The 26,584-nt window shown below is 66.8% G+C and overlaps 3 protein-coding genes across 3 annotated transcripts; 2 read left to right on the plus strand and 1 right to left on the minus strand.

The window, feature by feature from the left end:
* The first annotated feature begins 91 nt into the window (after nt 1–91).
* On the plus strand, nt 92–2,070 carry TMUB1 (transmembrane and ubiquitin like domain containing 1). Its single transcript, XM_039550092.1, is given in 3 exon segments — nt 92–412; nt 415–574; nt 1,100–2,070. Coding segments are annotated over 3 exon segments (696 nt in total). The 5' UTR covers nt 92–231; the 3' UTR covers nt 1,455–2,070.
* Nucleotides 2,071–2,330: 260 nt separating this feature from the next.
* On the plus strand, nt 2,331–11,862 carry FASTK (Fas activated serine/threonine kinase). Its single transcript, XM_039548865.1, has 10 exons — nt 2,331–2,434; nt 2,779–3,382; nt 5,660–6,130; nt 6,692–6,840; nt 7,058–7,274; nt 7,404–7,563; nt 8,125–8,216; nt 8,477–9,098; nt 9,401–9,515; nt 11,216–11,862. Exons 2-10 carry the CDS (start codon nt 2,824–2,826, stop codon nt 11,300–11,302), a joined length of 2,472 nt encoding a protein of 823 aa, XP_039404799.1. The 5' UTR covers nt 2,331–2,434; nt 2,779–2,823; the 3' UTR covers nt 11,303–11,862.
* Nucleotides 11,863–22,472, minus strand: SLC4A2 (solute carrier family 4 member 2). The gene is given in 23 exon segments (XM_039548864.1): nt 11,863–12,408; nt 12,541–12,714; nt 13,001–13,170; nt 13,477–13,730; nt 13,813–13,979; nt 14,177–14,266; nt 14,395–14,637; nt 14,718–14,912; nt 15,073–15,221; nt 15,377–15,657; nt 15,659–15,909; nt 16,523–16,707; nt 16,790–16,904; nt 16,983–17,166; nt 17,304–17,439; nt 17,525–17,705; nt 17,780–17,916; nt 18,641–18,864; nt 19,026–19,150; nt 19,286–19,392; nt 19,395–19,520; nt 19,645–19,813; nt 22,413–22,472. Coding segments are annotated over 23 exon segments (3,804 nt in total). The 3' UTR covers nt 11,863–12,327.
* Nucleotides 22,473–26,584: the final 4,112 nt, after the last annotated feature.

Consider the following 26,584-nt stretch of genomic DNA (forward strand, 5'->3'; position numbering starts at 1 on the left):
GGGACTACAATTCCCGGCGTGCTCCGCACGGCGGCCACACCCCGCTATGGCTCCTACAGCCAGGACTACATGTCCCATCGCCCCTCGCGCCCGGCCGGAAGCGGCGCGATGGCGGCCGGAGCCCGGCCCGGTGCAGCCGTGGCCGCGGCCCCGGTTCCCCGCGGCCCCGCGGGCTGAGGCCGTGCCCGTCCGGTACCCTCTCCCGGTGCGTCCCCCGGTCCTGCCGCCGCCATGGCGCTCATCGAGGGCGTCGGCGACGAGGTGACGGTGCTGTTCGTGCTGCTGCTGGCGGCCGCCGTGCTGGGGCTCGCCTGGGCCTCCACGCGCGCCCCCGAGCCCGCGGCGCCGCCGACTGAGGCGGCCCCGAGCACGGTCCCTGCCGAGCGCAAGGACCCGGCCCCGGCCGAGGGAGCGGCGGCCCCGATGAGGCGGCGGGGCTGCGGCAGCGGCACCCTCCTGCGGCCGCCTCCGAGGGCCCCGCCGAGCCCACGCTGGTGCTGCGGCTCAAGTTCCTGAACGACACGGAGCGCCTGGCGCGGGTGCGCCCCGGGGACACCGTCGGTGCGCTCAAGAGGTGAGGGCGTGTGGGCAGGGGCGACTTGTCCCGGCTCGGGCGTCCCCGGACCCCACCGGCCGTCGCTCCCATCCCCGCAGAACCTGGCAGAGAACCGCCGTGTCCCGGGGCAGGTGGCCTGTGCCCGGGTACCGGTGCCCATCCCTGGCGGGGCCGTGGGACAGCCCATGCTGGCAGGAGACACCTGGGCTGGCTGACGGGCGCACACGCGCTCGGGTGTGTGGGCAGGGCGGGAGGGTCGTGGTGGGCGCGTTGACAGAGGGGACTGTCCTGGGCAGGTGGCAGCTGGGGCCAGGGACAGGAAGGGGGGCAGGTGTTCAGGGCAGGGTGGGGGATCAGGGTGGGCACATTCATAGGATGTGGATGGAGGAACTGGCCTGGCAACTGTTGCTTGGGGTGGCTGATGGGGACGCACGAGCTCAGGTGCATGGGTGGGGTGAGAGGTCAGGGTGGGCACAGTCACGGGAGGTGGGTCAGAGGGGCCCGTCCTGACAGCAGTGTGACCCCTGTCCCTGTCTCCTCCAGGACCTACTTCCCCGGGCAGGAGCAGCAGGTGCGGCTGATCTACCAGGGGCAGCTGCTGCGCGACGATGCCCAGAGCCTGGCAGGGCTGCACCTGGGCCACCTGAGCGTCCTGCACTGCCACCTGTCCCCGCCCAGCGTGGCCCCCACGGCCCCCGGAACCCCCGGTCCCCACAGCCCCGCACCCGCTGCACTGGGCGTGGGCAGCCTGGCGCTGCCGCTCTTCGTGCTGCTGCTGGCCCTGCTCTGGTACCTGCAGCTGCAGCACCGCCACGTCTTCACCGCCACCGCCACCACCTGCCTGGCCGGCCTCACCCTGCTCGTCACCTTCGTGGCCTTCGCCATGTACCGCAGATAGCGCGGCCCGGATCAGCACCTGGGACGTGGGGGACCTAGGGCCACACCTGGGACACTTAGAGCCTGCCCAATCCACCTGGGACATGGGGGGCTCTGCATTCAGCCCTCCCAACATATCGGGGGCACATGGGGTCTGCCCACTGCACCTGAACGGGGGGGGGCTGGGCCCTGGACTGTGTCCCCCCCAGGGGCCCAGGGGTCCAGAGCAGGCACCCACCCATGCCCTGTCTGCATTCAGGGGCTGTTGCAGGAATGAGGGCTCAGCTACCTCTGGCGGCGTCCCAGTGCCCCCTGTCCCTGCACGGAGCACCCCCCAGCCACTCTGCATGCAGAAGCTTCTCGGGTGCGGTCCTGCCCGGGGTGGTGTCCGTGCCTGCGGAGCTTCTCCTCGTGGGAGAGCAGCTCCCAAGGGGCTGCTCCCGAGTGTCCCGGTGCTTGGGCAGGGGGACACAAGCCCTGGGGTGCCGAGGGTCCTGCTGCCGGCGGGATGTGCTGTGACGGGGCGGTCCCGGTGCCGGGGGTCGCTGCACTCCCCACTGTCCCGGGGATTCCGATGCTGTGTTGGGGGTCCCACCCCCCACCGCCGTTCCGATTAAAGCGGAAGGACTGTGACCCGCCGTGGCGTCCCGGCTCTGCTGCTCCGTGGGTCGGGGAAGGGGGAGGGAGTGGGTGAACGGGGAATCGGGAACCGGGACCGGGGGGGCGGGGCTCCGGGAGGGGGCGGGGCCTGGCGCCTCCAGCCACGCGCTCCGCAGGGCCTTAGCGCGCCTGCGCCGGTGGCCCCGCCCCGCTCTTAGCGGGGCTGTCGCTCATTGGCGGAGGCGCAGCGGTGATTTGCATGCCGCGCGCGCCGGCCCCGCCCCGGAAGTCCCGCGCGTGGGGCGGGGCCGCGGGAAGATGGCGGCGGGGCTGCGCTCCCGGGCCGTGTCCATGTCCCGGCGGCGCTGAGTGGCGGCGGGACCGAGCGGCCGCCAGCGCCATGTACGGCCGGCCCGGATGGGGGGCAGGGAATCCAGCCGGGGGGGCTAGGGTGGGCCTGGTACCGGCTGGAGGTCGGTGTGTGCCCGGGAGAGGGGCGGGCGCTGTGGGGCGGGGGACACCGGGCAGGCCGGAGGGCACCACGGGGCTGCGCGGGACGCGGGCCCGGACACGGTGGCGGGCCCGGTGCGGGTGGTTGTGCGGGCGGGGGCACCCGGGGGCGGGGGCCCCTGTGCACGGGGGGAGTCCCTGCCAGGTCGGGGAGTGCCCGCGGCCGCCCGTGCCCCCCGCGGGCCCCGGCTGTCCCACCGTTCCCCCCGTCACGTCCCCGCCGGTCTGTCCCGCAGGGTCCTCCGGAGCCGCGGAGCCCCCCGCGCCGCGCCGCCCCCGCCATGCTGTGCCCGCTGCTGTGCCCATGGCTCCGCGCTCTGACCCGGGCGGGCCCGCGGGGCCCGGCTGCCCGTGAGCGCCGCGGTGCCGCGATGTTCCCCGCCTGCTGCTGCGCCGGCAAGGCCAGGCCGCGGCTGCTGCTGCCCCTGGACCCCTACGGCCATGGGCTGCTGCCCACCGTGCACCCGGACGGCGGCCGGGGCCGGACCCATGGCAAGAGGAAGAGCTGGAACTTCATCCACGAGAAGATGAGCTACGACACCTTCTTCACCATGAAGCGGCTGATCGAGCGTTCACGCAGTGTGGGTGAGGTGCTTCGCTGGGTCACGCAGAACCCGGGCAAGGTGTCGGCTAGTCACTACCCCATAGCGCTTCACAAGCTGGGGCAGCTCCTGCAGCAGCAACCAGGGCCGCCCATGGGGGCTGGGGACGGCCGTGGGCCCGCGGGGCAGGTGCTGGAGCAGCCCGAGTTCCACGTGCTCTGCCAGGCCATCGTCAGCGGCTGCGCCAAGTTCGACAACTTCAGCATCGTCAACTGCCTGTACGCAGCGGCCGCGCTGGGTGAGCCACCCCCAGGGGTCTCGGACGGGCGGGAGCACAGCGCTGCAACAGGGGCCAGGGCCCGGGTCTGGGGGGATTTATGTGGTGGTGGATTTGTAGCAGATGGAGCTATGACCCTTGGGGGCTCTGGTCAGGGGGCAGGAGGGCTCGGGGAGCTCAGCTCAGCAGGGATGCTCTGCTCCTCCGGGGCAGGAGGGCTGAGTATCCCTGGCTGACCACAAGGTCAGTGCTGGAGCCAAGGGGAGTCACGGTGCTGGGCAGCCCTGCCTGGAAGGATGTGTATCAGCCACTTCTGGAGCTGAGTTCCAAGCCCTGAAAACCAGGAAACACCTGAGCACTGATGGGGGAGACCATGGGTTTGGCTGAACTCTTGGAGGGGACAAGCCCCATGTCACCAGGTGTTGCTATGTGGGAGAGAGGGTTTGAGGTATTTGGGTTCCTGTGCAGCTTCCTTGGGGTGCTACTGAGCTGGGGAGGCCCCGTCCTGAGGGGCTGTGTCCCAGGGGAGGCTGCATCCCGGAGGCTCCTCCTTCTGTGGGCTGAGGTGACCCTACAAGTTCTTCTGCTTCGAGGAAGGGGATGGGGTCTACATCCAAAGAGGGGTGGATAGCAGGGCAGTAGGGGGAATCTTTCCCTCTCCCCCACGCAGGTGAGGCCCTACCTGCAGTGCTGCTTCCAGCTCTGAAGCCCAGCAGCAGAAAGACATGGAGCGAGTCCAGGGGAGGCCATGGAGATGCTCCAAGGGCTGGAGCTCCTCTACTCTGGAGAGGGACTTTGGACAGGGTCCTGGAGGGACAAGACTGGGGGAATGGTCTCCCACTGCCAGGTGGCAGGGTTAGATGGGATATTGGGAAGGAATTCTTCCCTGAGAGGGTGGTGAGGCTCTGGCACAGGATGCCCAGAGAAGCTGTGGCTGCCCTGTCCCTAGAAGTGTCCAAGGCCAGGCTGGACAGGGTTTGGAGCAGTCTGGGATAGTGGAAGGTGTCCCTGGTCATGGCAGGAGGTTGGAACTGGGTGATCTTTAAGGTCCCTTCCCACCCAAACAATTCCAGGATTCCACAATCCGGCGGGTGCCTGCCCTCCTGCCCGTGGCTCCCCCCATCCTGTTCTCCTTCCCGTTCCCCACGGCCTTCCTGGGCCAGGGCTCGGTGGAACCGCCCGGCCACTGTTGACGCAGTAACTCGAGCCCCTGCCGGGGGTGGGGAGGCCGGTTCTGCCCGTCGGCCCCAGGCCTGCGGCGCCGGGTGTTTGTTGACACTGAGCCGGAGCTGCCGGCGCTGCTGCCCTCGCCAGGCTCCCCATGCTGGGCCCCCCACAGCTCTGCTGTGCCCCCCACTTTGTTCTGCCCCCTTGTCCCTCATTAACACAAACTCCAGCTTTCTTTTGAGGCCTTTTTATGGAACAAAGCAGCTGCTCAGACCAAATCTGCACGTTCCCCCTCCTGAGTTCTGATTAACAATAACCCACAGTGACTTGCCCTGTGCTGCCCCTCGGCCTGTGCCTGCCCAAATCCTAGGGCGATGGGAAGCTCCAGGCCCCCCAACGCTCTTTGCCTCTGCTGAGGAGATCCCTCCTGACAACCAAGGCACTGAGCCTGTGCCCAGGCCTGGATAACACGTCCTGAGCTGCAGGGAAGTGTTTCCCTGGGAGCCAGGTTGCACAAGCTAAAGCTGAACTGGGAAACGGGAGAAGGTCAAAAAAGCCAAAGGATTAGTCCGTGATGGAACAAACAGGGTTTAGTTTGGTCACATGGGATGTCACAGTTGTTTTCCAACCACAACTTTTTTTTACGAACTTTTTGAGGTGAGTTTTTTGGGTGCTCAGAGTCCCTGGAAGTGTTCCAGGCCAGGTTGGACAGGTCTTGGAGCAACCTGGTCTAGTGGAAGTGTCCTTGCCCATGGCAGAGGGATGGAACTGGATGGGATTTAAGGTTCCTTCCAATCCAAAACAGTCTGGGATTTTGGGATTCTATGAATTATTTATCTTTGGGATGTTTGAGAGTTAGGAAAAGAACCTTGCTATTGTGGGTGAGCTGCAGGGCTCCCATTCCAGTGGGATGGGTGGGAATGACTCCGCAGTTCCATGCAGTGTTTTCCATGGGTGCAGATGCGCTGATGTTCTGCCAGTGCTTCCCCTTCCCCTTCTCGTTTGGTCACTGATCCAGCACATCCGTGCAGTCACGGCAGTGGGTTCCTGCCCAAGCTCCAGAGGTGGCTGTGCCATGCAGCTGAGCCATGCCCAGGATCTGAGCCGTGCCTGTGCCCGTCCCCCCTGCAGGGCTGCCCGGGGAGTCACCCCTCGTGCGGGTGCTGGAGGACGAGTCCCGCAGCCGCCTGGGCCGCTTCAACCAGAAGGACGTGTCGATGGTGTTCAGCAGCGTGATGCGGCTGCACCCCTCCAGCCCCCACCCGCTGGTCGAGTCCTGCCTCAGCAGCCTGGAGCGGCACCTGGAGAAGGAGCGGCACCCCCAGACCCTCTTCCTGCTGCTCTCCTACTACCGGCTGCGGGCGCAGGCGCTGCAGGGCCACGCGGCCTCTGACCAGCAGCTCATCAACAACCGCAAGATCCTGCGGCTGGTGCGGCACACGCTGGGCCAGGTGAGCGCCATGCGGGAGCACGAGCTGGCGCTGCTGGACGAGATGCTGGCCCTGTGTGCCCAGGAGGCCAACAACAAGGCCCTGGAGGCCATCTTCAGCTCCCAGCTCTTCTACGAGAACCGGCAGGAGCGCTTCATTCGCAGCATGGCAGGTGAGGGGTGCCCAGGTGGGGTCCCAGCATTGCCACCCACATGGGGGGTGCAGAGCTCTGGTCGGGCAGAGGACATGGGGGCCCCTGGCCAGGTGGGGGGCAACCTCGCAGACGCCTTCCCTGGCCCTGGGGACGTTTGGGTGGTGACAGCCCCAGCTGGGGCCCTGCTGAGCCACGGAACTGGAGCAGAAGGAGCCCTGTGTTGTGGCCACCCTTGTCACTGACTGCCCAGCCCTCTGACAGGCTGGGAGCCCCCCATTCCTCCAGGGACTGTTTTCCCACAGTGCCTCCAGGCTGGGCACAGTGGAGTTCTGGTGGGGTTTTACAGAAGGCCCCACCTGTGCACATTCCAGCTGTGCCTTCTGGCTGTGCATGACAGGAATCTGCCTGAGCCTCTCACCTGAGGGTTTTTAGGAACTGCCTGGCTTTTGAGGTTTTTAGGACTGGCGCTACTGTCCGGTCCTGTCCTCCCACCTGCCCGAGCTATGGTGGCCGCAGAGGACCTGCGGCGGGGACAGAGCTGGCCCCTGTGACGGCCTCCCCACTGTGTTGGCTCGGTAGAGTGGCTGCCCCGGAAGGCAGAGAACCTCACCCCCTACACCATGGCCCTCATCGCCAAGTACGTGGCGCGGCACCGGCTGCGTGAGCCGCGGCTGCTCGACACCATCGCCAACTTCCTGCTGAAGCGTGGGGAGCAGCTCGACAGCAAGGTGAGCGCTCGCCTCACCTATGGGGTCACCTCCATCTGTGGGCACACCTGGGCAAAGGAGCCATGGCTCTTCTCCATCGTGATGGGGCATTCCAGGGGACCAGGGGTCATGCCCCCGTCCTGGCGGGCTCTGAGCACCCGTCTCTTCGTGGCACTGGGCAGGTGGCCCCGACCTGTCCCTTGTCCCACCCTGGTCCCATGCTCTTCTCTTGCCACAGGTGATCCAGAAGCTGGTGTTCCCCTTCAGCCGGATGAACTACCGCCCCTCCAACCACGGCGAGCTCTTTCCCAAGCTGGAGGCCATCCTGGAGCAGAAGGCCAGCAGCTCACCACTGGCCACCGTCAACATCCTCATGTCCATGTTCCAGCTCAGCCACTTCCCGCAGACTGTCCTGCACCAGGTCTTCTCCCCAGGCTTCATCACCAATGTCATGAGTACGTTGAGCCTTTGCCAGGGTGCTCCCAGCTGGCAGAGCCCTGGCTGGGGTGAGGGTGGTCCCCAGCAGCATGGCTGGGTGAGGGGATGCCCATCCCGGTGGGCTCCATCTGAGCTGCCCCCCACAGGCAGCCCCTACGCGCTGATTGTGCGCCGGTACCTGTCGCTGCTGGACGCGGCGGTGGAGCTGGAGTTCCGCGAGTACAGCGGCCCCCGCCTCGACCCGCGCTACCGCGTCCTCATGTTCGAGCACGCCCTGACTGCCGACGAGGCCAACAGGAAGTACAGGTGGGGGGGAGAGGGGGAGCACCCCTCTGCTGTCCCTCGCAGTGGGGGACACGGGGTCTGTGACCTACTCTGGCAGGATCCCAGATGGTGGTGGGATAAAGGCCCCTATAAAGGCAGCTCCAAAGCCTGTGGGGTAGCTCTGTAGAATCACAGAATCATTTAGAATTGCAGAATTGTTTGGGTTCAGAAAGCCTTGGAGACCGTGGAGTCCACCCGTCCCCCAGCACTGCCAAGGCCACCACTGACCATGTCCCCAAGTGCCACATCCATGTGGCTGTTAAATTCCCCCAGGGATGGGGACTTCCCCCTGCCCTGGGCAGTGGTGCCAGGGCTGGGCAGCCCTTTTGGGAGGCTTTTAGTGTCCCAATACTGCAAGGAGCTTTTCTGCAGAAGGAACTGGAGCCCATCCCCTCTTGACCCCCAACAGCAGAGCCCAAAACTCCAGCTCTGTGGTTCCTGCTCCTGGGGGTTCCCGTCTCTGCATGGATGTACTCAGCACCAGCAGTGCTGGGGGGATGTGCCAGCCCCTGCAGTGTCCCCCTGACTGTCCCTTCCTTGCAGCTACAAGGGGCTGGTGGCCGAGGCGCTGCGACAACTGGTGGGGGAGGAATGCTACCGGCAGGACGAGGTGCTCCCCCCTGGGTACTGCACAGGTAACCCCCCTGGGCTGTGGGGAGAGGGCTGCCAGGTGGGGTCTGGGGGCTGAGGATGGGAGTCTATTTGGGGCAGAATGAGCTCTGGCTGCTTTGTCACTGCCTTCCCTGTGACACTGCCTTTGGGACAAAGCTCCCTGAGCCCTCCCCTTGCAGAAATGGGGGGTTCCCCTGTGCCTCTGGCACAGACTCCCAGCTGGGGCACAGAATTCCCAAGCCCATGTCCCATCAGTTGCTGATCCCTGTTCTGTCTCCTGCAGACTTCCTGCTGTGGATCAACCGCTCAGGCACGGTGCTGCCTCTCTCACGCGTTCCGGCAGCTTCCAGGGCTCCCCCAGCCACGTCCCCCGTCACCATGTCCCTGCGGTCCAGTGTCCTCGCCCTCACCTCAGACTTGCAGGACTTTGCCCCATTTGCTCCAGAGACGCCCAGCAGCCCCCCAGGCCCCCGGGAGAGCGGCCGGGCCGGGCGGTTCCTGCCGGCGCTCTGTCCAGCGCCAGGGGGGCCCTGCTTCCAGCCCCCCTCGGACTATTACTGCGGGCTGAGCAAGGAGCCACCCCTGGCCAGCCCGGGCAGCTCCACACTCAGCAGCCCCTCCGAGTGCCTCTCGGCGCCGCCACCCAGCACCCCCGACTGCTCCCCCCGCACCTCTACCACCTCCCTCTTCCAGTTCCCCATCGGCAAAATCCTGGAGGAGGAGGAGGAGACCGCCGGCTGCCCCAGCCAAGAACACGGCTGCTTCCAGGGGGAACGGGCCCAGGAGGAACCTGAGGAGCGGAGCCCCCCAGCCAGCGAGGACGCCGGCCCCCCACCCTCACCATGCCGGCCCAGCCCCAAGCGGGGGCCGGGCGAGGGGCCTCAGGGTGCCGAGGAGATACAGAGGTATGGAGCAGGGCCATGTCCCTGGTCCCTTCTGGCAGGACAGCCACCCTGGCACTGCCTTGGGCTCCTGCCCACTAAGACGCTCAGCCCTGGCCCCTTCCTGCCCACTGCCATGGGGCACCCACAGACCCATGTCCCCACTGCCCTGAGGTGCTGGATACAGCTGTCCCTGCCACCAGCAGGATCTGGGGTCGTTTGGGGTGCTACTCTTCAGCTGCCACAGTGCTGGGGAGTAGGGTCCATAGGGTGGGGTGATACTGAGGTGTGGAGTGACACTGTGCTCCCCGCTGTCCCCTCTACAGGGTGGTGCTGTCGGTCAATGACAAGTGGCACTACTGCCAGAACTCCGACATCCTGGTGGGTTCCCGGGCCATGAGGGACCGGCACCTGCGGCTGCTGGGATACTGTCTGGTGCAGGTAAGTGGGGGCTGCCCCTAACTCCTCAGGGCTGGGGGACACAGTGGGTGATGGGCTGTGAGCTGGCATCTGATGGGCCCAGAGCTGAGAGCTGGTATCCCCATGGAAGGATGGGCCCAGACCTGGCATCCCCACTGTAAACACTCCTGTCCCTGTGAGAGGAAGCAGGGCTGACTCATCCTCATGTCTCCTTGCCCCCCCCACCCCATCCAGGACTTTTTCCATGCAGCTAGTGGGTGTCACCAGTCCTGATGGAAAGCAGAGACAAGGAACAGTCTGTCCTGTGAGCTGAGACCCAACCTGAGTGAGGGGAAGGGGAGGGTGTTCAGCCTGGGCTGGCAGACACAGCCATGGTGGCGGCGTTGGGTGTGGGGCCTCAGGGTGAAATCAGGTGGGAGGGACACACGTGTCCACGTGTGGTGACCTGTGATCCCATGTGCCGAGGGGGCAGGAGGGAGGTTGGGTCACCTTCTGTGCCAGAGCCCTGCCTGCCCTGGTTCCAGCCCCAGCTGCTCTCTGCCGAGTGCTGGGGCTGGAAGAGCCCGCAGGTGTTGCAGCTCCTTTGGCAAACTCCAGGCATTGGTTTAGGATGTGCAGCTCCCACATGCTTGTTTGTGGGTGGTTTTAGCCTGAGGATGAGTCTTTCTGAGGAAAATGGCACTGGAAATGAGCCCTCAGTCCTGTTCACTCTTGTACTGCAGAGGGGACCAGGATTGCAGCAGTGGATCCACCGTGCCATCCCACAGCCATTCCCAAACTGCCTCACCCCCTGCTGCCGCCAGGCCATGCCAGCACCGGCTCCTCCTCATTCTGGAGCTCAGCAGCCCAGAGCCCCGTGGTTGTGCAGAGCTCTGGAGTCCCGTGATTCTGCTGAGGAATCACCTGGGAGCTGCCCAGCAGCGTAGCCGGGCCAGGAGCAGGGCCAGCTCTCCCCTGAGCTGGTGTTTGGGCTGGGCTGGCCAGGACTGTCCCTCCTGCAGAAGGCACAGCAACGACCCAGCTGAAGGGACTTTACAGCCCATCCAGTGCCACCCCCTTCCACAGACAAGGACACCTTCTACTGTCCCAGGCTGCTCCAAGCCCTGTCCAGCCTGGCCTTGAACACTGCCAGGGATCCAGGGGCAGCCACAGCTGCTCTGGGCACCCTGTGCCAGGGCCTGCCCACCCTCCCAGCCAGGAATTCCTTCCCAATATCCCATCTAACCCTGTCCTGTGTCAGTGGGAAGCCATTCCCCGTTGCTCTGTCCCTCCAGGCTCTTGTCCCTCCAGTCCCTCTCCAGCTCTCTTGGAGCACCTTTAGGCACTGGAAAGGGCTCTAGAAGGTCTCCCCAGAGCCTTCTCTTTCCAGGTGAACACCCCCAGCTCTCGCCTTTCATGGAGGCTGCTGACAGGGGCTTGAGGGTGGGGTGAGGCTCGAGACTCCCCTCTTTGTGTGCCTGCACCACCTGCCCAGGTCTGAGCTAAGGCTGGATGAGCCTGGAGCTGGGAATTGTCTACACTTCCCACACCACTGTCCATGCTTGTGTCCATCCCCTCGGCAGGAACTGCGCTGCCCTCCTTCTCCAGGGAGGGTCCTGTGTCCTGGTTCTTCCTCCCACCACCACAGAAGGCTGAATGGGGCTGTGGGCTGGTGGTACTGGGGATACAAGTGGGGTCAGACATGCTGTCACCGCTCTGACGTCATCCCTGTCCCCTCACAGCTGCCCTACACGGAGCTGGAGAAGGTGAGTGGCATCGAGGAGGCCAAGCACTACCTGCGGCAGAAGCTGAGGGAGCTGCGCTTCTGAGGGATGGATCCGGGGGGTGTGGGGGGCCAGGTGGGTGCTGCCAGCCCCTTCCCCTGTGCAGGGGGATACGGAGCTGCCCCCCATCCCGGGGGGTCAGGGGGATATGGAGATGCTCCCCGTCCTGGGGGGCCAGGCTGTGGGGCCAGGCTGTGGGCACCTGCCCCCGCTGTGGGACTGGGGGAGTGAGATTATTTATTGCCATTATGGGGGGCTGGGGTGTGACTTGAGGGGTGCGTGTGGGGGGGGGGGGGTGTTACTGGGGAAGGTCCCTCGTGGCCCCCCTGCCCCGGCTCTGCCACTTGAGCCCAGTCTGTTGCTGCAGGGGCTGGGCCTGGCCTGGGCGTCCCTCGGCACTGGGGTATCCCTGTGCTCCCACCACTGCTACCGGGATGGGGGCTGGGCCCGGCCCCTCCGTGGGGTGCAGGGGTCCCGGGGGGCTGCAGTGGATCATATGCAGGGCCGGGAGTGGGTGTGCACATGGGGCTGTTCGCAGGGCCTGGGCCAGGAGGAGGGGGGTGCTCGGGAAGGGGGGAACTTTCCAATAAAACTGGTGAAAAGTGTGCAAAGTCCGGTCTCTTTATTAGTCGAAGGCAGCGGGGGGGGCCCCGGCCCCCAGCCCGGTAGCCTCCCAGGGCCTGCTCAGAGCAGGCCTCCCTTGGCAGGGGGGTCCCCCCAGCACCTCTGCCCTGAGCCCCGTGCTCGGGATAAAGCTGTTTATTGCCTTTGAATTGCGTGTTTCATGAACCCCGGGGGGCTCAGGTGACGCCTGAGTGTCGGGCGGGAGCCGAGGGGCTGCTGAGGGGGCCGGGGGGCTCTGTCCCGGGGCGTGGGCAGCAGTGTCCAAGGGGCTGTACCGCGGCGGCGAGCCTGGGGCCGGCGTCTCTTTGGCAGGTGCCCTCCGAGAGCCTGGGGAGCGCAGGGCCCCGTCCCCGCGGGGCACGGCCACACAGCCGCCGCCCCCGGCCCCGCGGTGCGGGGTCCCGCCGTGCCCGGCGCCCATCGCGGGCCGTGAGCCGCTGGCGCCGTCACACCGGCATCGGCATCTCGTTGTACTCGTCCACACCCTCCCGCTCGTCCAGGATGGGCTCGGCCTCGGCTGCGTCCAGCTGCAGGACACTGCGGCTGAGGGGCAGCGAGGGGCCCCCGGCCCTGCCCTGCCCAGGACGCCGCCGCTCCCCGCCTCCCCCCGGGACAAGCGACGCAGCCACTTACACACTTCATTTCCCGGCCGTACTTACACACTTCATTTCCCGGTCGGTGAAGATACGGCTGAGCAGGCACATGCGGAGCGGCACCGTGAGGATGAGGATGAAGGGGAAGGCGAGGGAGGCCACAGTGGACATGACGGCCCAGAGCACGGCCAGGCAGGCCAGCTGCAGCCCGGTGAACAGGTGCATGCGCAGCGTGCGCACCTGGGCACGGAGAGGTGTCAGGCTCAGCCGGGCCCTGTGTCCCCCTGGCACCACGGGCACAGCTTGGCCCAGGGGTACCCACAGCCCCAGACACGGTCCCCCCCCCACCCCACCAGGGTCTGGCTGCCCCAGAGTCCCTACTCTGCCCTCCTCTGCCCCCCCAAACAAGGCTCTGCCACAGCCTGTCCTGCAGACACCCCAGCTCCCACACACGTGTACCCAAGCCTGGCTGCTGTCCCAGACAAGGGTCCTGCCCCTAAGGATCTTCCCCAGGCCCCCTTCCCACCTTTTTGACATAGGTGACATCAGGGTGGTGCTTGGGGGGCATCAGCAGCAGCTGCAGGCGCTCGTAGAACTGGATGCCATTGAGGGAGGTGACACCCATGTAGAGGAAGATGCCAAAGAGCACAGCCAGCGGGATCTGCCGCAGCAGGTCCCCAATGACGATAGACAGCCCTGGGCCGGAGCAGTGTCAGCCTGGGGAGCGGGCTCAGCACAGCCGTCCAGCCCCACCTCCCCCTGCCCACTTAAGCCCCTCGTATGGGGAGGGTCCCACATCCCTCTGTCCTCTGGGGACAGGATGACCACACCAATTTGTCTGGGGCTCAGGGTGCCCCAGCTCAATTCCCCACACTGCCCCTTCCCCACCGCAGCCCCTCCATGGCTCCCCAGCCCCCTCCACGCTGCTCCCTCCCCACTGCAACCACCCAGGGCTGCCCCCTCCGCACCAGAGTCCCCCCAGGTCCTGAGGGCCAGACCTACCGACAAGCACGGCCACCAGCAGCCCGGTGACCCGCTGCTCCTTCACCTCCTGGATCTTGGGCTTGTCCCCAGGTGCCACGGCCTTGCTCATGACAGTGAGGGCGTTGGCATGGGTGACTGAGCGCACGGTGGCTGCGGCGAGCCAGGGCAACCCAAAGAGAGCGAAGAAGCCGCCCATGGCCACAATGAGCAGGAGGTCGAGGTGGAACCCGGAGCCCTTCTGCAGCATCCGCTCCTTCTTGCTGATGATCAGCCTGGGCACAAGGGCAGATGGTTGGCACAGCACAGGCTCCCTTTGCCCCACCAATGCCCCCTGCCCGGCCCCACTGCACTCACGTGGTGATCTGGGTCTCCATGAAGATGAGGATGAAGACGAGGATGGCAGGGAGGCCGCTGGCCACCATCATCCACACAGGGAAGGCACTCTCCACACCCAGGGGGTTGATCACCCAACCCCGCTTGTCTGGGGCGGTCACTGAAAACCCACTGGGCACACTCAGCTTCTGCAGGGGGCGGGGGAGACAAATGCTGAGAGGGCACTGGCTGTGCTCCACAGAGTGAGACAGGCCACGGAGGCACCGGGACCCACAGGAACCAGACTCAAAGGGAGAGGGAAGGTCAGATGCTGGGAGCCAGAGGTGGCCATAGGAGGTTGTGGGGTGAGGAGTCCTGCCCAGGAGGTGGGTGGGTGGCTGCTCACCTGTGTGTAGGTGTCCTGGATGCTGTAGTCCACCAGCACCATCACCAGGATGGCAATGGGCACCCCAAAGTCCCCGATGAGCCTCCGGATCTGGGGGGAACACCAGCACCAGCCTGGCCACAGCCCCCCTGGCTCACCCCAGCCCCCCTGGGCTCATCCCAGCCCCACGGCCCCCAGGCTCACCCCAGCCCCACGGCCGCACGGCCATCCCCACGCACCCGTCCAGGGAAGAAGCGGCTGTTCTTGAACTTGCGCAGGAAAAAGGCGATGAAGAAGGTGCCGGCCATGAGCACAAGTGAGAGCAGCGCCGTGTTGGGCTGCCCTGTGACCTTGGTGGCACCGCGGGCAGCCGGACTGGTGCCCAGGGCTGTGCTGTTGGTCGCAGCCACACTGCCGTTGCCCCAGGCCTCGGCCGAGCTGTTGGTGCTCAGGCAGCCGTGCAGCGGGTGCTCTTGGAAGATCTGCAGCAGGAGGATGGGACGTTCAGCCCCACCCTGCCGCAGCCCTGCCACAGCCCCCCGGCTCATCCTCCACAGCTCACCTTGGCCAGCTTGGAAAAGGTCTCATAGATGAAGATGAGGGAGATGAGAAAGGCAAAGATCTCCTGGGTGAAGCGGGAGACAAAACGCACCAGGAAGCTGCCCTCAAAGGCCACCATGACCAGCACGATGAGGATGAGCCAGAAGCCAATCCAGACACGCCCCACCAGGTACTCCAGCTCATTAGACGTGCAGAACTGCCCAGCCATATGGACAGATGATGGACAGACAGGTGTCAGGATGGTCATGGGGCCGGACAGAGCCCTGGCAAGAGGGCTGTGGGAATGTCTACCCCTGGAAGTGGGGCCAGGGCGGGGGTGTCTCCCCCAGCCCCCAGGGCAGACCCCAGCACCTCACCGTGAAAAAGGCTTCCTCAAAGACAAGCAGTGGCCCCGAGAAGCCGATGACGAGCAGGGGCTGAGCACCCAGCAGGCAGAAGAGGACACCCTGCAGCGACGTGGAGATGATCAGCTCCGACACCCCGATCAGATCCTGCGTCTTCTCCCCTGCGGCAGAACAGGCTCAGGCACACCATCAGGATGGGCCCTTGGGCCTTGGCATCACAGCCCTGCCCGCAGCACACGCACCGGGCAGCACCCAGCACCCCCTGCAGCCCCCGTGACCCCACCACCCCCGGCAAGCCGCCACAGCCCCCACTCACCCAGCAGCCCCCCGAAGGTGATGGCAGGCGACAGCGCAGCGAAGTAGATGAAGATGACGGCAGCAATGCATTGGGGGTCCAGCGCATCGCGGAAGTCACTCAGGTACTGCGGGTACCTCCGCCGCACGTCCCGGATCAGCCCCCCGAAGGGGCGGCCCGTGCGCCTCAGGGGGTCATCGTCCTCCTCGGCCTCGTCCTCCACCACCTTCAGCTTCAGCAGCGCTGGAGGCGGGCAGATGCACGGACGGACAGACAGTGAGACCCCAACAGCTGGGACACCCTCCCAAACCTTGCCCCGGCCCCAGCCCTGCCCTGGCACCTTTCTCTTCAGGGGACTTGGGCTCCAGCAGCAGCCTCCGCTCCTGCTCCATCCTCTTCTTCAGCATCTCGCGCTGGAAGTGGGCGACGCTGCGCAGCAGCTCCTCGCCCTGCACCTCGGATGGCGGCAGCACCACGCTGCAGTCCAGGAACTCGTTGATGGCATTCAGCAGGTCGTGTCGGTCATCAGCCAGGTAGGCAGCCTCATGGAATTGCTGGGAGCCATGGCAGGGTCAGTGCCCATGCCACAGCTCTGTGGTGTCCTGACAGCCCAGCATCGCACAGCCCCAAGCCCAGGGCCTCAGCATGGCCCTGGCCCTGGCACAGTCCTGAGCCCCCAACTCTGGCAGAGCCCTGGCCCCCTCCCCAGTATAGCCAAGAGACCCCAATACGGCAAGGCCCAACTCCCATCCTGGCGTGGCCCCAAGCTCCCCAGCCCCGACAGGACCCCAAGCCGTCATCCTGGCATGTCTCTGAGACCCCAGCACTGGCATAATCTGAGCCCTCCAGCCCATCCCATCCAAGTCCTGAGCTCCCGCCCCCATCACAGCCCCAAACCCCCAACCCAGTGGTGCCTCAAGACCAGCACAACCCTGAACCCCCAGCCCTGAGCTCCTGCCCCCATCACAGCCCCAAACCCCCAACCCAGTGGTGCCTCAAGACCAGCACAACCCTGAACCCCCAGCCCTGAGCTCCTTCTCCAGAACAGCCTCAAGCCCCTGCCCCAGTAGAGCCCTGAACCCCCATCCTGGCACAGCCCCAACCCCCCAACCTGGCACAGCCTGAGCCCCCCACCCTGGCAGGACCCCAGTGCCCCAGGGCACGGACCTTGTCGGACATGAGGGTGGAGATGGAACGCCCAATCTCATGATAGTCCATGTGGGTGCTGCTGGGGCCCAGCAGCACGAAGAGGAATCGCACAGGCACAGGCACCTCCAGCACCGCGTCCAGCTCCACAGCCTCCTGCAGCCGCACAAAGGCCATGGTGGGCTGGTCCAGGAACTCCACACAGCCTGGGGGGCACAAGGGGCACAGGGGTCACCAGGGTGCCCGGCAGGAGGTCCCCACCCCCCTGTCCTGCCCACCCCTCCATACCCACGAGCACCACCGTGGCCTCAGCGTTGTCTGGGATCTTCTCCAGCAGCTTCAGCTCGTGCTTTGACTTGGAGCGAGTGATGCCGGCTGGGGGCGTGGGAGTGAGGACCTCCCTCTGTGGGGACAGAGTGGGGGACTGGGGTCAGAGCCCTTCCCCGAGACAGAGGTAGGGCTGGGGGGCCATGGCACCCACCTCCCGCTCCACGTCAACGCGCGTGTCGTGCTCGCCGGCGTGGCCGGCTATGAGGGGCTCGGTGACAGCTGGCTCACTGCCCTCAGCCACGTGGTTGGTGCTGTGGTGGTGCACGAGCAGGGAGCCCAGGCTGCCCGCCGAGATGTTCCGCGGGAAGGAGAACTCCTTCTCGTCGCTTGGGTGGCTGCGGGACAGGGCCAGGGCTGTCAATGGAGGCCCAATGGCACAGCCATTGCCAGAATCCCAGGGACAGCGTGAGCCCTGCAGCTCAGGGAGCAGAGCCCAGGGGAAGGAGGCTGTGTTCGTGCCCCCCATGCCCACCTGTGCTTGAGCAGCAGCGCCCGCAGCACGTTGGCGCGGTCCTCGGCCCGGATCTGGTCCGTGATGACCATCTGCTCCACCACCTGGTGAGCCACCCCTGGCAGCGTCTTTTGGTCCAGGTCCAGGAGCACGGCCCCTGGACAAGGGAGGGGGGGCTGAGGCCAGCAGGGACAGGACCCCACCTCACCATGGGACCCGAAGAGTGGTCTCCGCCTCCCTACCGTGGGCCAGGGTCTTGCGGAGCTCCAGGAGGCTGCGGAAGGAGAGGGAGGCCACATGTGGCTTGCCCCAGCGGTCCGTCTCCTCCTCCACGTCCTCCTCGAACTTGATCCAGCGTGCCGTCTCCTTCCACTGCAGCTCCTGGTTCTTGTCCGCCACCAGCTCGTTCAGCTCCACAAACACCTGCAGCACAGCGGGGTCAGTGCTGGGACCCAGGGCCCCCGTCCCTGCCCGTGCCCTGCTCCAGGACCCTGCACCTCGTGGGGTTGCCGGTCCTGCTTGCGCTGCCGCGTGCTGGGCTCCTTGTGGTCCTTGCTGACGTGGACCATCTGTGCCTTGGCGCTCTTCCGCACCAGGTGCCGGCGCACGCCCGGCACATCCTCAAAGCGGTGACCTGAGGGGGGTCAGCAATGGTATGGGGTGGGAAATCTGTGGGGCCCTGATTCTCAAACCCCAGCACAGGGGACACTGAGCCCTGGCATGAGCGGCCGTGGACCTGTGGGATGCGTCCTGCCTGGGATAGCTCAGGGCAGAGCGATCATCCCAGTGCTGGGGGCAAGTGCTGCAGCACTCGGGGGGTCACTTGGTCACCACCAGCAGTGTCAAGCAGGAGTTGAGGTAGCTCCTGGCACTGGGGTCACCTGCTCCCCATGTGCCAACACCCACATGTGCTCACTGGCACATGGGCTCTGCCCTGGCTGCGCTCCCCTGGGAGCTCCACAGCAAAAGTGTCACCCGCCACCCTGAGAGTCCTGGACTGTGAATCCCTGGGGCCAGTGAGTGCCATGGGGAGCTGCCACCACTGCTACTGCTGTCACTGGCTCCAGCTGCCCTGGGCTCAGCTCCTGGCCAGACTCCACAGGGACTCAGCCCAGCCCTGGCACCAGGGATGAGTCCCCTGTGGTTCTCCCCAGCACTGGGAGCAGGGTCAGTGCCTGCACCCAGCCCAGCTTGACTGCAGCCACAAGGCAATCTGGCACTGCCGGCCCCACTGTCCCCAACCCACCATCCCCAGCCCCACTCCACTGGCACTGCCTCACCCACTGTCCCGGCCCTGCTCGCCCGACACAGACTGGTCACCAGTGCAGTCCCAGGTGCACAGGGAGCCTCCCACTCACTCTTCATGTAGTCCAGGTCGGCCGAGGCCAGTGTCTGTGCCTCTGACTCGTCTGTCGGCATCTTCTGGTACCGGTCCTGCTCAGCAGCTGTCATGCTGCCAATGCACCGCCGCTCGTGCAGGTTGTAGCTTCGGTGCCCTGGCTGTGACTTCGGCGCAGGGCGACCCGGGGATGCAGCCTCAGCAGCTGCCCCCTCCCCCAGAGCCCCCTGCTCTGCATCAGGGCTGCAAGGTAGGAGCCCACCTCAGTGCCGAGCCCCCCCTCTGCACCCCAATCCTGTCATGGGGTACTGGAAGGGGCTGCCCAGTCCCCAGCCCTGCCATGGGGCGGCCAGAGGATGCTGCCAACTCCTCAAGAGCCCCAGCATTGCCCAACCCCAGCTCACCTGCTGGCCTGGGCTTCCTTCGGGGTCACGCCCCCCCGGGGCTCTGGGGGGGAGCCAGGCAGTGCCGCGGGGGCTGCTGGCTCCTCTGCCTGGCGGTCGGCCACCTCATCCTCCTGCAAGAAGAACTGGGGGGGGCAGGGGGTGAGCCGGCTGCTGGGGAGCCGTGTCTCCCTGGCCGTGGGCTCCTCTGGTGCCCCAGCTGTGCCCAGACACCCCGAGCCGGGGGCACAGCGCTGCCCGCACCCCAGCCCTGCCCTCACCTGCACTGCCTCGGCTGGCCCGGGCTGCCGCAGCTCCTCCACCGACCGCTCTGTCTCCGTGTCGCATGCATCATCCTCATCTTCTTCGGCCTCCTCGATGGTGGGGTCTCTCCAGGGACAGAGGCCCGCCGAGCCTTCTTTTTGCCCTTTTTCGGGATCCCCTTCTTGCGGCGGGCGTCAGGGGGCAGGTGCGTGGAGAGGGGGTGGTGGATGTGGTGGGACGACTGGCGGTGGTCTGGGGGGACCGGGAGTTGGTGCTGTGTTCCCTGCCCATTTCCTGCCCGTTCCCCACTCCCAGCTTGCCCCCTGTCTGCTCCCTGCCCATTCCCTGCTCCGTGCCAGCCCTTGGCCCTGCTCACACTCGAAGTCCTCCTCGCTGTAGCTGCGCCCGGCCTCCTCAGCGTTGCGGGGGTGAGCGTCGTTCAGGATCTCCTCGAAGCGCTCCACGCCCAGCGCCTTGTTCAGGTCCTTCTCCTCCTCCTCCTCCCCGAAGACAGGTGAGCCGGCACCCGGCGCCTCCTGCTCGGGCTGTGGGCCGGCAGCGGGGATGAGCGGGCACGCGGCCCCGGTGGCACCGCCGCCCGCCACGCCACTGGCCCCCAGCGCGCCCCGGTCCTGCAGCCCCGCGGGATGGGAGCCCCGGACAGGGGAGCCCCCAAAGGCACCCAAGGGCTGTGCGCGCCCTGCGCCCTGGGCTAGGCACCCACAGCATCATTCGCCCCCCAGACACCCCCAGCACCCCCAGCCTCAGCGCTGTGCTCCAGTGTCACCTGCACCCCATGTGCCACAGCACCCCAGTTCCAGGCCCTGAGGCTGTGCCCCTGGGCATCCCAGTGCCCTGCTCTCCTAGGGACTGGGACCCAGCACCACCAGTGCCGTGCCCCCGGACAACCTCAGCACCCCCAGTGCCGTGCCCTGGTGCCCCCCGCACACCCCGCAGTGCTGTTCCCCCGGTCCAACCCCAGGGCTGTCCCCGCCCCGCTCCCCGGCCCCTGCACCCGCAGAGCCCCGGCGCTGTGCCCCCCCACCCAGTGCTGCTGCTGCACCCCGGCCGTGGGTGCTGGGGGGCCAAGGGGTGGGCTCGGGGGGAGGGGCTGCGGGGGCAGGGGGGCGGGGCTGGGGGCGGGAGGGGATGCGGGGCTGGGGGCGTAGAGGGATGTGGAGGAGTGGGGGGTGGGGGGGGTTGCGCGGGGAATGCGGGACTGGGGGTTGCAGGGGGGGTGCGGGGACACGGGCGATGCGGAGCTGGGCTGGATACGAAGGATGCGGGGCTGGCGGTTGCGGGGGACTTGCTGGGGGAGTGCGGGAGGGGCTGCGGGGGCAGCGGGGGGCGCGTCCCCGGCCGGTCCTACCTGAGTCATGGCGGAGCCGCTCCCGCCGCAGCTCCCGCAGCGCTTTATCGGAGCGGCGGGACCGGCCGGGGATGGGGCCGGGGGGGGGAGAGCGAGGGGGGTCGGGGAGGGAACCGGGGGGCGGCGGCTCCGTCCCGGCCTCGCCAAATATTGACGGAGCCGCCTCGCGCCCGTCTCAAGGTGACGGCGAACGCAGAGGGCACCGGCGGCACCGCGGCACCGGCGGCGGCCCCGGAGCGACCGGCCCCCCCCGAATGCACCGACTCCCTCCGGGATGCACCGGCCCCCCCGGAATGCACCGACTCCCCCCGGGATGCACCGGCCCCCTGGGATGCACTGGTCCCACTCGGGATTCGCCGATCCCCCCGCCAACTCCGGCCCCTCGGGACGCACCAACACCCCGGGACGCATCAGCCCCACCCGCCGAGCCGCGGCCCCCCCGAGCAGCCGGCTCCCCTCGCCGAGCTCAGATTCTTCCCCCGGAATGCAGCGACCCCACGGTCACGCTCCAATGCCCCGGTGCTGCACGGCTCCCTCGGTAAATCCCCTCCCAGTGCTGCACCCACGGCCCCTGCGGGGGCTGCGCAGCCGCCCCCCCCCGCCACGGCCCCCTCCCAGTGACCCTGGGACCCAGGTCCTGGACCTGGGGTGGGGGGCAGGGGGGTACAGGGGCACCCCGGGCACCACGATCTGCCTGCAGGGACACGCCGGGCAGTGGGGGGATCTCCCACCACCCCGAGTGGGCACCCCACAGCACTTGCTGGTCCAGGGCTGTGCTACGGCCACCCCACACGAATCCCAGCCCAAGTGTCATGTATGAGCACAGGTTCCCCATCCCCGCCCCCACCGCACAGTGATCACAGGGCCCCCCAGGGGGGTAACCCAGAGGGTGACTCAGGGGGTGACCCAGGTGACGACCCACGCCACCCCATCACACCCACCACCCTGGCACACAGAGCCTGCCACGTGATGGCAGCAGTGGCGTCAGCGACTTCCTGCACCTGCATCCCCCCACTCCTGCCACATCCCTTCCACCATCTCCACGACCCCTTTGATCCCCCCGACCCCTCAGGCCCCTTTGGCCATGGCCCCATGGCCCCAAACCTGCCGGGCTCCATCCTGCACCCCAGCAGCACCCAACACACTCCTTCGTCCAGCACCTGACGTGACCCTGGCACAGGTGGGCACGGTGCCCGGGGTTGGCACTGCAGAGAGAGCCCCCGACAGCCCCTCTAGGCCGCAGTTTACCTGGGAGCCCAGGAGGAACTCCATTAGGATGGGGCCAGTCCCATCCCCGGTCACGTGCGCGCGACAGGGACTTGCCAACGGCACCGGGCAGCCGCGGCACGACACGGGGGTCAATCATTAACTCGGCCCGGGACCTGTCGCCAGGGCAGTGCCGGCACCGCGGGCATCACCACGGCCGTGCCACCAGCGGCACTGGCACCGTGCTGGCCCCAAGGGCACCTGCCACCCTGGCACAGCTGGCCTGGCCTGCCCCAGGGAGCTGCTGTGGGGCAGTCCTGCCCCATGGCTGAGCAATAGGGCAGGTACCACACAACACTGCCAGCACCCCACAACCCTGCCCCACAGCTGAGCAGTGGGGCAGGTGCTATGGGCACTGCCAGCACCCCACAGCCCAGCAACCAGGCATCCCCAGGCGCACCACGACAGGAGGGCTGAGCCATGACCCCCGTCACCCCTCCAGGCAGCATCGGGGGGTGCAGCCTCTCATCCCCCCCAGCCATGAGGCCCGCCCCCGCGGTGGCACTTACGCTCTGGAAGGCTGAGGAGACAATGTGGTGAAGCTCAGAAGACACCTGGGAGTGGGTCATGGTGCCGGCACGGCCCCCGGCACAGCCGGCTTAGCCCTTTTCCTTCTCGCGGGGGCTCAGGGGATGCTGTCGGGGCAGCATAACCTGGGAACACAGAGGGGGATCAGGGGGTCCCCTCGGAGCAGTGCCGCAGGCAGGGGCTGGGGCTGCCCCTCCTCGGGTTGGGCTGGCTCCGGGCTGGTTTGTCTTGGCCACCGATTGGAATGGGAGAGCTGTGGCCAAGACAAACGCCAGGAGGGGAGCGGAGTCGGGGCAGCGGGACCCCGGGCAAGCACCCAACCCTGTGGGGTGCAGGCAGGGTGCCAGACTCGGGAGGGCACAGCAGCACCCGACCCTCCTGAAACCCCACAACCCCCCCAGTTTCCCCAGCCCAACCCAGCTTCCACCCACATTTGCCCCTTGGCAGCTCCCCGGGCCCTGCGCTGACCCCTCTGGCACCGGTGTGCTGGGTTTATTGCCACGGGAGCTGGCCCCACGTGACGGTGGGGACTGAGGAGGGTGGTGACGGATGACTGCGTCTCACATGAGTGGCATCACCATCCTCGTCACCGTCACTGCTGGGGTGCCAGCACGGTGGCTGTGGTGAGGCTTGAGGAGTCGTGGCCTCAGTGAATGCCAAGGCTGTGGCTCCTCGAGCCTCACCATGGCCCTGGATCCCACCTTTCCCCAAAATTCGGTGCTACCCTGCTCCGGCTGTTCCCTAATCCCTGCTCCCGTCCGGGGCCAGAGCCAGCACATCCACATTCCAGCAAGCAGATTATCCGCCCTGCCACGCCGCTCTCCTGGGGCGCCCGCCAAGCCGCCGCCAGCATTCAACCCCCCCCCTCCCCCAAATTCAGGATGGGACCCTCCCACGGGGGGGACGTGGTGCTGGGCCACCACCTCGGTGGATGCCAGGGCACTGGTGCGGGATGGTATCGCTGCTCCCGGCACTAAGCAGCTTTTTGGGCTTAGTCCTGTGGGCAGCTTGGGATTAGTTTGGGAACACACTGGGATTGTTCTCGGGAACATCGTGCTCTCACCAAAACACCCAAAAAGCGGGTCCTGGCCCCCTGGCCCCCAGGTGCTACGGCAGGATGGTGACACTGGGGACATGTGGCACCCAGGAGCCAGGGGCATGACCCCGCTGGAAAGGATGACGGACAGCTGGGGGGGGGGCACGGGGGGGACACTTCTGCTTTCCATGGCAGTCGCTGAGTCACGGACGAGCAGCGGCCGGGAACAGCTCAGGGCTCACGCCAGCCCTGTGGAAAGGGGCCAGAACAAGCCTTGATTGGTGCCCTATGGCCAACCCCACTCCCAGGACGCTCTGGCACCCTGGGATGGGGGGACAGATCCGGAGTAGACACCCCAGGACAGTCCCACCGTCACCACATGGCTGCAGTGCCAGCACCTTGCCCTGCTCCCGGGCAGAAGGGTCGGGACACACACCCGCGGCCACGGCGCGACAGGACCGTGACGGTGTCGGTGCTGGCACCAGCACCAGCCGCGCCCCGCGCTCGGCCCCACAGCACAATGGCTCCTTGTGCAAGGCCGGGCCGCCCCGATAAGCGGGGCAGGACCGCGATCCCGAGCGGCTGCCAGCACTGGCCACGCCGGGAATGACCTGTCGCTGCCATGGGTGCTCAGCTCCGCCGCCACGGCCACTCCTGCGCCGCCGGAGTCACATTCCTGGGACCGGCCCTGGCCTGCCTGAGCTGCTGAGGCGATTAGAGGGCTCGGCCCTGGCCCCACACTGCCTTGGGGCTGCCCCAGAGGGCCCAGGAGCTCCTGGACCCACCTCTGCAGCGCTGGGGCAGTGGGCTGAGCGCGGTGGGAAGCAGGACCCGCATGAATGCTGGCACCCGCACTGCAGGCAGCACATTCACACCATGATACACATGTCCACACCAGGACAATTGTGTCCTGGGCAGCCTGTCCACACCGGGACAACCACGTCCACACCGGGACACCCACGTCCTGGGAAGCCAGTCCCCACATCCACACCAGGACAACCATGTCCATAGCACAGACCCAAAATCCCATGAGAAGGGACAAGACTGGGAGCAGGGGACCCCCAGGGCAGCAAGTGTCCTCCTGCCCACTCTCCCATGCTGGTGCCCCCACTACCAGCAGCACCATGACTCCTGTCACTACGTCTGCTGCCACCACCACGTCACTCGGCAGATCCCTGCCATGGCTCAGCACACAAACATGTGCCACCCACACTTGTGCCCACACTGGCACCAAGGCTGATGGTGACCCCTGCACCACGTTCCCCAGTCTCGGTGGTGACACCAGCTGCCCCCTCGGTGACAAGGAACACACCGTGTCGGTTGTGGCCTCCCTGCTGGCAGCACCCCCCAGCACAGCATGTGCCAGGCAGGAGGAATGGCTGGGGCGAGGCCAGCACAGCCCAGGCTGTGCCCATCGCCTGGGCAGACATGTCCAGGGAAGTCAGGAGACCCCCAGTTCCCTGCACCCCGAAATGGAGGAGGCCCAGTGGGTGCCCCAGCACTCTGCCCACCCCCAAGGATGGGAGTCCCCCCAGCTCCCTGCAGCCCCTTGCCCCTTGCTCCCCGCCCCAGCTCACCTGGCTGCTCTGGGAGACCCTGGGAGATACTGGCACCCCGTGAGCCCCCCAGATCCCACCCAGCAGAGGCAGTTGGGATCCTGCACCCTCTCGTCACCTTGGGACACCACGGAACGGAGCTGGGCCAGACACCACTGGCTCCCGCCTGGCAGAGCTTCATTCACTGAAACTTTGGAAACCAACACCAAAAATATTCGCCTCCCTCCCACCACACGCCCCTGCCCACCTACCAAAACTACCATGATCTTGAGATGAATCACAGCTCTGCACCCATGTGGTGCCACTACCACTGTCATTGCCACTGTCACCGATGTGCCAGGGTACCCCCCACCACCACACTGCCACCTCAGAGAGGCCAAGACCTCCCCCCAGGCAGCACCAGACCCGCAAGAGGCTCCTGCCATTGCCATCGGTGGTCCCCCCCATTGTCTCATCCCAGGCCAGGAGGGGACAGGCACAGCTGCTCCCCACAACCCTGTGGGGACATGCACCAGCATTGACAGCTTGGTCCCTGCAGGATAGCACCTCTTTGAGGGAGTGGTCTGGCCACAGGGACAGCCGCTCTGTCACCTACGGCAGGTCTGGGCGACGCCCACCCACCCACGGCTGTCGGAGCCCACCGGGGAGGTATCACTGCCGCTGTGCCACCCCGGTCCCGGCACAGCGTCGGCCACACTCACCCCATCACACGCCGGCCCGGTAAGCCCAAGGCTGCAGCAGCTCCTGCCGCTCCCACCTCCCGAGGACGGGGTCCTGCCCAGCGGGAATGGCGTGGGACCCCCGGCACGGCAGGGGTGAGGCCCGTCCGGAGCAGGACCGCGGGCAGCCGCACTGTGCCCGGAGCTGCCGAGCGCTGCCAGGAGTTTTATACCGGCTCAGGAGGAAAACAACCCGCGGGAGCAGCGGCGGGAGCGCGAGGCTTTGTTCCGTGGAGCAGCCCCGGATCCAAACAGCGCAGCTCTGCCAAGTCCTTCGCCGTGGCTCCCGTGGCGACCCCACTCCCGCCCCACGCGTCTTTGGGGACACAGGGGACATGACCCCCGCCATAAGCGCAGGGTCCCACGTCGGGCGAGGGTTGTGGCCACCCCCTTGGCCTCACGCCCCTGGAATGCCCCGTGCGGCGTCCTCGGGCAGCCAGCCCGGTCCCTGCGGCCACCACGTCCCGTCTAATGACAGGCTGTGACTGTGGGGGCTGCGACGGGGACAGCACGGGGACACGGCTCCCACGGTCCCCTCCCTTCCGCCGGCCGGGATGGCATCCGCAGGCAGGGTGGTACCTGGGTCACCCTCAGTCCTTCCCAGGGCACAGGAGGTGCCAGGAGGGTCCCCCAACCCGTCCTTTGGACCCTTCTGCCAGCCCCATCTCCTGTAGCATCGCTGCCCGCCCAGGACAGGTGACAAAACAGGTACAGACCTACCTGGGCACGGGGCCAGCCCCGCTCCCGGCCCCCGAGCCCCCGGGAGCGCGGGCGGAAGGGCTGCCGGCGGGGAGGCGCAGGTGCCGGTGCCAGTGGATCGTTAGAACGATCACATCCCGGGT

The sequence above is a fragment of the Corvus cornix genome, chromosome 2 (assembly GCF_000738735.6).
Source record: "Corvus cornix cornix isolate S_Up_H32 chromosome 2, ASM73873v5, whole genome shotgun sequence".
Taxonomy (NCBI): Eukaryota; Metazoa; Chordata; class Aves; order Passeriformes; family Corvidae; genus Corvus; species Corvus cornix.